Genomic DNA, 10,923 nt, shown 5'->3' with positions numbered 1-10,923 from the left:
TCACCATGTTTCCCAGGATGGTCTCAAACTCTTGGGCTAAAGTAGGAGTTGAGCTCAAGAAGGCTCAATCTTCCTGCCTTGGCCTCCCAAAATGCTAGGATTACAGATGTGAGCCTCTGTGCCCAGCCCAATAGGTAATTTTTAAAACCCTTACCCTCCTCCCATCCCTCCCCGTTTTGGAGTCCTCAGTGTCTATTATTTCCATCTTTATGTCTGTGAGTTTAGCTCTTACTTATAAGTCAAAACATGCAGTATTTGATTTTCTGTTTCTGAGTTATTTCATTTAGGATAATGGCCTCCAACTCTATCTATGATGCTGCAAAGAACATTATTTCATTCTTTTTTATGGCTGCATATATTCCATGGTGTGTATATCCCATATTTTCTTTATCTGATCATCTGCTGATGGACACTTAGGTTGATTCCATGACGTTGCTATTGTGAATAGTGCTGTGATAAACATGAGTGCAGGTATCTTTTTTTTTTTCCATTTGAGAGCAGGTACTGTTTATTAACCAACCAGCTTAGAAAAATAATCATGGTAGACACCTTAGTTCAGTCTTCTAGTAAGCCTGTTGATCTGGTCCTCCCTGTTGCCAGCATCTCCACTTCTACAAAATGGGTGGTTTTTTTCTTCATTCTGCCTCGTGGAGAAGATAATTTGAAGGACCACAGGAAGTTATTTGCTTCTTTGAAGCGTTTTCCAACAGTATAGATCTCATGAGTAAGATCCTCCATGCAGTTGATGCTATATTTACCAACAGATCGAGCAATCAAAGTGTTATCTGTCGAAGCAACTCCCTTCTTATTGATTTTGCCATAACCACGCTTGTAAATTAGTTCATTTACTGACTTCAGATTTGGGCACCCCCATGCAATGTACGGCTCTACAATCCTCAGCATGTTAATTGAAGCCTTGTTGAGCTTCACAAAGGTTTCACTGAAGATTTGACAAAGGCGAAGAAGCTGCAACACCTTTCGGATCTTTGGGCTTACACCATTGACACCTCTGATCCTGATGACAAATGCCAATTTGGGTTCTGCAGGTACATAGAAGTTGCCAGCTTTTCTTGCTATCCTTGGCATTTGAATTTCAGTTCTGTACAACTGCCTATATTCCTTGTGATAGTGCTTTGCTTTTTCATAGATAAGCTTCCTCCTTGCCTTTTGAAGCATCTTTTGGGCAAACTACTTTCTCAGGTGCTTGATCTTCGGCTCTGCGAAATTCCTTCTCTTTTTCTTAAGGGTTTCTGGCACAGCAGGAACCTTCTTCTTCTTCTCTTCTACACCCTCCATGGTTCTAGCCTGAAAAAGAGTGGTATCTTTTTAATATAATAATTTCTTTTCCTTTGGGTAGATGCTCAATATTGAGATTGCTGGGTCAAATGGTAATTCTATTTTTAGTTCTTCAAGAAATCTCCATACAGTTTTTCATAGAGGTTGTACTAATTTACTTTCCCACCAACAATGTATAAGGCTTCTGGATTTTAAAGCTCAAATGGATATGGGAGATGAGGTCTTGAGCCCTTGAGTGGCAGGAAATTGGAATGGAGATCACTGAAAAAATCTGGGGCGTTGAAAATCTACACCTTTGGAGAAATGGTTAGATAGAAAAAAGCCCACTCACTGGCAGATATACTATAATGAGATTTATCTGTCTTCTCTTGAGTTCCAAGTGGGGAATAAATTTCCCCTTGAGAATGCATAACAGTATTCATTCACAACATACTTTTTTGCACAAGTTTGAGATTCTAATTTATTCTACTTGCAAGATCTTGGGAGCCATTAAGCTGAAAAATGAATATGGCACTGGTTCTAGGCAAGTAATATCCTTGGAATGGCCACAGAAGCAAATACAAAACTACCCTGGAGAGCTGGATAGACCCTTAACTCAGGCTGCTTGGTATTTGCACAGATAGACCTCTACTAGAATTGAACTCAAAAACCAAAATTACAAAACGCACAAGGAAACCATCTGCCATATCTAAGTGCCACTAGACAAAAGAGACAGCGGGACTGGAGCCCCAAGAGCTTCCAGTAACAGAGCTATTAGTGGAGACCATGGAATGAGTATACTAAGAAAATCATCAAGGTTATAATAGAAGAAAGTGATAATATCGGGAAAAAATGAAGCAGGAGAGCCAAAGGGACCTTGAAATGAAAAATGCTGTCGTTGAAATTAAAGCTCAGTGGGTAGAGTAAAGAGTGAATTGGCCACAGTGGTAAGAACAGGACTGAACAGAAATGCTTGCAATCAGTAGATGCTCCTAAATTTCTAGGAATTTCTCTTTGGGAAACATTGAGGTGTTAGTTTCTTGGGAGGTGAAGAGGTTTTAGAAGCATCTATGTTCATTTTTAGGTCAGCAAATAAATTTTTAAAAAATAATTGACTTTATTTTTTAGAGCAGTTTTGAGTTCACAGGAAAATTGAGGGAAATATACAGAGGGTTTCCATATCCCTCCATCCCTACACATGCACAACCTCTCGCACTATGGACTTGTGGCACCAGAGTGGTACATTTGTTACAATTGATGAACCTACATGGACACATCATTATCACTTAAAATCTACAGTTTACATTAGGATTCACTTTTGATGTTGTACATTATGTGGGTTTTGACAAATACATAATGACGTGTATCCATTAGGGTATCCTACAGATTAGTCTTATTGCCCTAAAAATCCTCTGTGTTCTGTTTATTCATCCCTCTCCTCCCTTAACTCCTGGCAACCATTGATCTTTTTACTGTCTTCATAGTTTTGCCATTTTCAAATGTCATATTTTTGGAATCAAAAATTTTCTGATCGGCTTCTTTCACTTAGAAATATTTAAGCTTCCTCCATGTCTGCCATAGCTTGATAGCTCATTTGCTTCTTTTTTTAAATTTTACTTTAAGTTCCAGGATACATGTGCAGAACTTGCAGGTTTGTTACATAAGTGTATGTGTGCCATGGTGGTTTACTGCACCTGTCTACCCGTCGAAGGTCCCTCAGACTCTTTGGTAATCTTGTTCTAGACTGTGCAATTTACATGGGAAAAGGGCACTTTCTATTCTTCTATTTGCTGTACTCCTTTGTGGATTATTTCCAACAGAGGTCAGGGTTTTCTATTATTAAATATCTAAAGAGCTTAATAGGTGATATAAAGTCATAGAAGCATTCCAAAGCCCAATTTATCAGCTAACCAGAGGCAGCTAATGGAAGTCTCCATCCACCAGTAAATTTGATGCAGTGAGAAGGTGGTAGGTGGAGGTGAAAGAGAGAGGAAGAGAGTAAAATTTATTTGGCTTGAACAGGGCTCACCTACAACGGCGTAACTAGTAAGACAGGTTTCCCGATGCAAAGCATAATTGGTCCCTCTTTCATGTAACCAATAGAGCACCCCTCCTTTTCTAGCTGGGACAGTGGGTTTAGCTAAGAAAGGATGAGGTTTCTGGATGGAGGGAGTGGGAAGAAAGTGAATTTTTCTTTTTTGGTGGTGTAAATTTGCCAAAGAAAACACTATAGACCTCACAGTGTTATAGATCTGAGCAAGGTTACCTGTATTACCCTAAGATTTTCTTACCTCCCTCTCCTCCCTACTTCCTCCCCTTTTCCCATCCCACTTCCAGCTGTTTTCCTGGCAGTCTGTGTGCAGTGGTGGTGGCAAGTGTTGCTACTGTCTGGAGACATCTGCTGAATGTCTCACCTTTGATGGATTTTCTTATCTTTGACTTCCACAGATGACCTCTTGCCTTGGACACAGGTGTGCTGGTCACACACAGCCCAGGAGCCTTGCCGAAGTGGATCATGTACATTATCTTAGAACCACCATTGCCCTTCAACATTATCTTTATAGGGGATAGAAGAAACTATTTTTATTTCTTCAAGGCAACATGGTTCCTGAAGCAATACTGCTCTTAGGTTCTGGATAGACTGCTATAGCAATGTTTCCTTGTCTACCAGGAAAAAAGGGTGGGGCACAGGGTCCAGGAGAGGAGCATAAGAAAACTTTGATATCTACCAGGTAAGGCTCTACAATCAAAGCATAGGATTTCAGGATTTTTACAATGGCTGCTTTAAGTCCTCTCATTTTACAGATTAGAAATGAAAGTAAATGACTTAGTTGTTCAAGGTCACGGAGCTACTGGCAGAGCCAGAACCCGATCACAGGTCTTTTGATGGGAACTCCTTTGTTTTAATGATAGAGCATGTATGACTTGCCTCTTGAAACCCTAGATTCAATGCTGCATGATGGCTGCCAGAAAAATGCCAGTCCTTCTGGGTGAGTTGAATAGAGAGGGGAGATGGTAACCACTTATCCAATATCTATTTTCTCTTCTTTATTGTTAACAAAACTCCAGCTAAAAGATGATGATGCATCCACTAAGAAACTACATTTACCAGTTTTTTTTTTTTTTCCAGATGGGATGACCATGTGACACAGTTCTGGGTAATGAGATGTAGGTGACGTTACTGGGTGGAATTGATGAGAAGGTTCCCTTACAGCAGGGAAGAACCAGCTAATATGCTATTTCTCTTTAACCCTCTTCTTTTTGCCTAGAATTTGGATGACATATTAGAGGTAGAATAATCTTCCAGTCACCATTAGGTTAAGAGAATTGCAAGGGTTTGGCTTGAGCTTGAGCCAAAGCTCACACAATTCTCTTAGTCTAATGGTGACTGGAAGACAAAATTGTACTCAGAGCTGCTGAACTAATATCAGCAACTGCCTACTTTCTGAGTTGATTAAGCTACTATAAATTGAGCTCCCTATAGTTTGTCAAACATATTCCTCTCATAGAGCAAAAAAAGTATGTACATATACTTTGTTTCCCCCATAGCCTTTTACATTATTAAGTAATATTATTTGTGTTAGTAAACTGATTATTACAGAGTGAGCTTGTTTACATTACAAGAGGATTTTTCCTATTCCCAAAAGATTACAGGGATCACACAAAAGATCTTTCAGTTGCATCTTTTTAAGTGTTTGTTTATTGATCATTTCATATTAACAGAGAAAAAACTAAAAGCAGAGTTGTTTCATGCTATTGCTCATTAAGAATCAATCAGAAACAACAATAAAACAAATCTGAAAGTATAAAGATCAAAAGAAGACATTCATGTTACTAGTTAAATTTTTTTAGAAACCAGGCAGAAAACTCAAATGTTATGTGCCCTGGTTCAATGCCAGACACCTGACTACCCTAGTACAGGACTTGAATACATTTATTTCTCAACCTATGTCATTCTTTCTACAAAACCTACTCCAAGAATTTTCTCCCCATTTCTATTAAAAGCTCCTCTATCCTCCTGGACATCCAACTTGAAATTGTCTTTGTCCTTTCTCCCCCCTTGGCAATATTCAATCAGTTTTCAAATCTTGGGTGGGTTGGGAACATGGAGAAAAGGATCCAAAAATGGATTTATCCAGTTATTCTCTGTAACCTCAATTTCATATGCTCTTTGGTGTGACCGCTCATTAGCTGCTTGCATGGGAAATATCAATTTGTATGATGGTGACATTTGAGGCTTATGTGATTGCTTTGATCTATTAGTTTTGGAGACCAAACACCCCAATTACAGCCAACAGAACACTTTTAATTGGGACACAGAGGTAAAAGGACTTTCTGTTGCCATAGTTTCAGAGGCACATATGTGGTCAGCTGCCTAATGCTGGATTTATTTTCAGACATAAGACATGATTGACGGTGAGCTCTGGTGACTCAGGGACATCTGCTGTTCTGATAGGAGTAGAGTGTGGCCCTGAAGCTCAGCTAAAACCAATCTTAGGCAGAGCACATTCTGTAATGGTGCTGCTTTCAATGCATTTAGTTTTCTATCCTTAGGTTCACTTCTGAAGAGGAAATATTAACCTACCCACTAATGAGGACGTTGCCAATAGACTATTGTTCTGAGTGGCAGGGAAAAAAAGAAAAGAAAAAGGGCCAGTGGGAATTTCTAACGAAGTTAGTGACTTCAGCACTGGGATCTAGTTCCTATCATTGGAGAATCTCATGGAAATGGCCAAGGGTATAAAGGAAGGAGAAATCTGCATAGGACGTGAGAAAAGTTTACAGACACATATGCCAGAAACCATAGCCTTTCTGCTAAATGTGGATCTAAAGAAGGACTGATTGGATTCATGACTTCTTTTACACTTAAAACCAGTGTGTCTGGGAGGTGAGCAGGAGATATTTTGCTAGAATTCAGACATCTTTCCATTCTGAGGGATGCCAGCTGGAGGCAAGAGTGGGCAGCAGCCAGTCAGAGAGAATTGTCTGGATCTTGCAAGAAGCCTGTTAAGTGTTCTATGCCTGTGTGGTATCTACTTAGACTGTACTTGGCACCGATGTTTCTGCCAGGCGACGCATGGGGGCACTCCCCGGCTGACTCTTGACTGCCACTCTAGCATGGCAAATAAATTTGTAAACACAGATTAAACCTCTGCAGTAGTGTCATATAGCTTCAGCTTCCTCCCTTGGGCTGCTGGATCTCTGCAATTCTGCAGTTAATTTAAACTGTTCTCTTTCCCCTTCATCAAAATTACACAGGTCACATTCTTTAACTATAATGCTATTAATAAATAGAAGTAGAAATAAAACTGCTACCACTTGAGAATGAAAAACAAAACAAATGCAGAACATTCACCTAAACAATTCTTAGGTCAAGGAGTAATTAAGAAGTACGCTTGGACTTTGGGAGACCGAGGCAGGGGGATTGCTCAAGGCCAGGAGTTCGAGACCAGCCTGGCCAACATGGTGAAACCCTGTCTCTACTAAAAATACAAAAATTAGTGGGGCGTGGTGGTGCACACCTGTAATCCCAGCTACTTGGAAGGCTGAGGCATGAGAATTGCTTGAACCCGGGAGGTGGAGGTTGTAGTGAGCCGAGATCATGCCACTGCACTTCAGCCTGGATGACAGAGCAAGACTCTGTCTTAGAAAAAAAAAGGTACACTTGGAGTCTAGTTAGACAATAATGGCACTGAGGACGCTAGATATCCAGCATTATAGGACATGACCAAAATTGGACTCAGGGAAAATGCATGATCTTAAATACCTTTATTTTTAAACAAGGCATAAACTGCATACAAAAATTTAATTCAGTAATTAGAAAAACAAATATGCTTAATGTAAAGCAAATAAAGATTATACAACAACTTAAAAAAATAAAAGAAAGTAATATAATAGACCAGGTGCTAGCAATTCAAATCAAGCAATTCAAATCAAATCAATTGAGAGAAAACATAAGCACACAACATGAGGAATTAGAAAGAGGATATAACAATAGATATTTAAGGGAAGGATAAAATTCTACTACATGATAACAAATTTGAAAATATCAAAGGAATGGATGATTTTCTGAGAGAATATAAATGGTCATAATTGATTCAAGAAGAAGTGGAAAGTATGAATAGCCCAGTAACTGGGGAAGGAAATTTAAAAGTCTGTGGTATAGATACAAGGCTTCAGCTCAGCTATTTGAGAGATATCTGGGTTTCAAAGAAGCCTTTTAAAACGTGTGTTACTAGAAATTCATGGGTAATCTATTGTATGCTTTCATTTGCTGGACATGTGCAGCCAAATGGAACAGTGTTTTCCTTTGTGTCAACTGTTCACTTATTCCCCTGTTTTCCGTTTATTCCAAATTGCCAGTGGTGTGCTGGTTGCAAGATATCCCAAACACTCCAGAGATAGAATTATGGGGTAGGATCTCATGAGTAGGAGAAAATGATGCCACTCTGAAAAGCTGAGTTCTTTTGATTGGCAAAAGATCAACTCATCAAGCCCCCTGCCTCTGCACAAAGACTGTGAATAATCAGATCTCAGTTCTTTAGGATTTTCAGTCATGCTAATTGGAAGAGGGTACAATGGGGGGCCAGGTCAGCATCTCATACCTGTAACCCCAGCACTTTGGGAGGCTGAGGCAGGAGGATCACCTGAGCCCAGGAGTTTGAGACCAGGGCATCACAATGAAATCCTGTCTCTACAAAAATAAAAATAATTAGTTGGGCATGATGGACCCAGCTACTTGGGAAGCTGAGGTGGGAGGATTGGATGAACCCAGGAGTTTGAGGTTACAAGAAGTTACGATTGTGCCATTGCACTCCAGCCTGGGCAACATAGCAAGACCCTGTCTCAAGAAAGAAAGAGAAAGAAAGAAAGAAAGAAAGAAAGAAAGAAAGAAAGAAAGAAAGAAAGAAAGAAAAAAAGAACAATGGGAGCGGTGGAGAGGGTGACTCAAGGTATGATGTGAAAGCTCTGATTGGACCTGGGCCCAACTTCTTGGTCCTATAGGGGAGGGTCCCTTAACACCTTGTCCTGCCTCCATCCCCTGCTGTGCACCATGAGTCCAGGTTTGCCTGTCAGGCATTGCCAATGAAAGTCTCTGAGTCCTGTGATGTATATACACCAACCCACGTACCCCACCTCACAGTGGAAGTGAAACTGGATAAACTCTTAGGTGCTTGGGTCCTGGAAGACCTAAAATTGAAAGTAGAGTCCTCTAGATAACTAAAAAAGGAGGAAAGAGGGAAACTTACAAGTAGTGAGATTTTTCATCGTGAGAAGGAATAGGCCTGTGTGTAATAATTCTGAATGACAGGGGCTACATTTTAGCCCTTTCCTCACCTGTTTCTTCAAGATCTTGAGCAAGTTGTTGGGCCTGTCTAAGCCTTAGTTTTATTTGCAAAACAAGAATCTCCTGTACCCTGTGACATTTTCTGATTTTTCTGCAAGTTCTGAAGACAAGGACCCTTGCCTACTGTTGACAGGCAAGAGTTGGTGCTCTGTTGTTACATAAAGGTATCTATTTTCCTCTCTGGTTGGTTCTTAGTTCTGGTCTCCTTTCCCTGCTGATGGATTTCTTGTCTCTCTGCTGGAATCCCCTTCCATTTATTCCTTCTTCAATTCTTCCTTCTTTGTCTCCCAATTGACAAATGATGGAGAAACAGGCCTGTGGCAGGAATGAGAGCTGGCTGTGCCGGAAGGAGGCTCTGCTCAAATTACTGCAGAGTTCTTAAACTGCGTGCCCATGGAAGTATTGATTCTGATTTTATTTTCTCGTTTTGGTTAGGAATCTTGATGGAACTGCAGGTAGCCGCGATTACCACGGGCTGACTCCTATTAAGTTCCAAACATACTTTCCTGAAATTTCTACTCTGTCAATACTACCCAGTTTCAATGAAAAGAGAAAGGTTACAAATTTTATATATAAAAGTGGGTATTGAAAAATTCCTCTGGTCAACTCCAGGTCAGCATCCAATTCACAGCACTTTATGAGAGTGATTCTTTCAGAGAGAGACTTTTTTTTTTTAGCCCATGAAGTGACTTTCACGAGCTATGGGGCCAGCTGGGATGACAGCATGAAAACTCTTCTTTGTATAAAAAGCTGATGGGGGTGAGAAGAGGCAGCCAGGTCCGCCTGCGTCTGGCTGGGTTTGGAGGGAGGAAGAGGCTGGTAGTGCTGTGGTCCTATGGACACTCAGGTAGGGACTGCCGGATGCCTGGAGGGAATCCACTTGCTATTCCCTCCTGCGTTCTCTTTAAATGCCAGAAGACAACAAGCCTTCATGAAATCCCTCCTAGCTAATGGTCATACAAACTTCATTTCATTTCATTCATCCAATAACTGTTGAGTATATACTACAAGCCAGGTGAAGGGCACACAGTGGGGATTCGTCTGTGTCGGGAAGCTTAATTTTTTTTTAATTTTATTTTTCCATAAGTTATTGGGGTACAGGTGGTATTTGGTTACATGAGTAAGTTCTTTCGTGGAGATTTGTGAGAACCTGGTACACCCGTCACCTGAGCAGTATAAACTGCACCATATTTGTTGTCTTTTATCCCTCGCCCCCTCCCATTCTTCCCCCCAAGTCTCCAAAGTCCATTGTATCATTCTTATGCCTTTAGGAAGCTTAATTTTTACAACAACCCTATGTTAAATATTATTATCTCTAAGACTTGGATTGTTTCCTTGTTGCAAAGCTTATGAGAACTTGACTTCTGGAGTAAGATGTGCTAGTCTGGGTCCTTCGAGAAGAAAACACCAAGATGAATTAGGCACGCAAGAATTCATCGGGAAAGATGAATTTCCTGATGAGGGAAAATGGGAAGGGAGACAGAGAATGCTGGGAGAGGCATCAGACTATGCTGCAGGTTTGGCCCCTGAGAGAGAGAGAGATGGAAGGAGGCCATGTAGACAGTAAAGCAGGCAGGAAGGAAAGAAAGAAGAAATGAATGAGGGAAGAACTGTAGAATAGCTTTAAGGAGCCATGCTGATGGAGAATCTAGAGCCAAATTCATCCGTGAGAAGAGTCTCACATCTCCCCAGAACAGCAACCTTGCTGTGCTCTGTCATTGGCCCAGGGCAGCCCCTGGGACATGTGGCTTTATGTGAGAGCAGCAGTGGATTTCAGAGTGCATCAGGGCTGTGGGCCTGTTATCCTCCCAGCATGGAGGACCTGAGAGGCACTGCCACAGTGCCAATCTCTGTTTCACTGAGGCAGGAGAATAGGGTTTGGAGGCAGAAACATAAGACCGATTCATGCTGATTTCCTAGAACTAAACTGAAAGGAAAACCCCAACTTTCCACACTTCAGTAACAAAAGGATGAGGCTACTCCCTTTGCAAACCACCCCCTTTTCTGTGCAGCAGATGGAAAATTGAAAGTACCTCTGACTGGTTGCTTTCCACAGCCAGACTTGTTGGAGGCCAAGTCTTCCTTTGCATAGGAGTGCAACTTTGTAACTTCACTTTAGCCTCTATTTGTTTGCTTCCCATAACCAATTAGACATTTGCATAGGAGTGTAACCTTTGTAGCTTCACTTCAGCCTCTGATTGCAGGCCACCACTTCATTTGCATGGGGTGTATACCAAGTTGCCAGTGGGAAACCTCTAGTGTGTATTTGGACCCCAGAAGATTCTTTAACTGGAGCCCTT

The 10,923-nt window shown here is 41.0% G+C and overlaps 1 protein-coding gene across 1 annotated transcript; it reads right to left on the bottom strand.

The window, feature by feature from the left end:
* Positions 1 to 493: 493 nt before the first annotated feature.
* LOC101150435 (large ribosomal subunit protein uL30-like) lies at positions 494 to 1,295 on the bottom strand. Its single transcript, XM_055387612.2, has one exon. The coding sequence runs from the start codon at positions 1,174 to 1,176 to the stop codon at positions 556 to 558; it is 621 nt and encodes a 206-aa protein (XP_055243587.2). The 5' UTR covers positions 1,177 to 1,295; the 3' UTR covers positions 494 to 555.
* Between the last annotated feature and the right edge of the window lie 9,628 nt (positions 1,296 to 10,923).

The sequence above is a fragment of the Gorilla gorilla genome, chromosome 4 (assembly GCF_029281585.2).
Source record: "Gorilla gorilla gorilla isolate KB3781 chromosome 4, NHGRI_mGorGor1-v2.1_pri, whole genome shotgun sequence".
Taxonomy (NCBI): Eukaryota; Metazoa; Chordata; class Mammalia; order Primates; family Hominidae; genus Gorilla; species Gorilla gorilla.
This window is presented reverse-complemented; position numbering and strand designations above follow the sequence as displayed.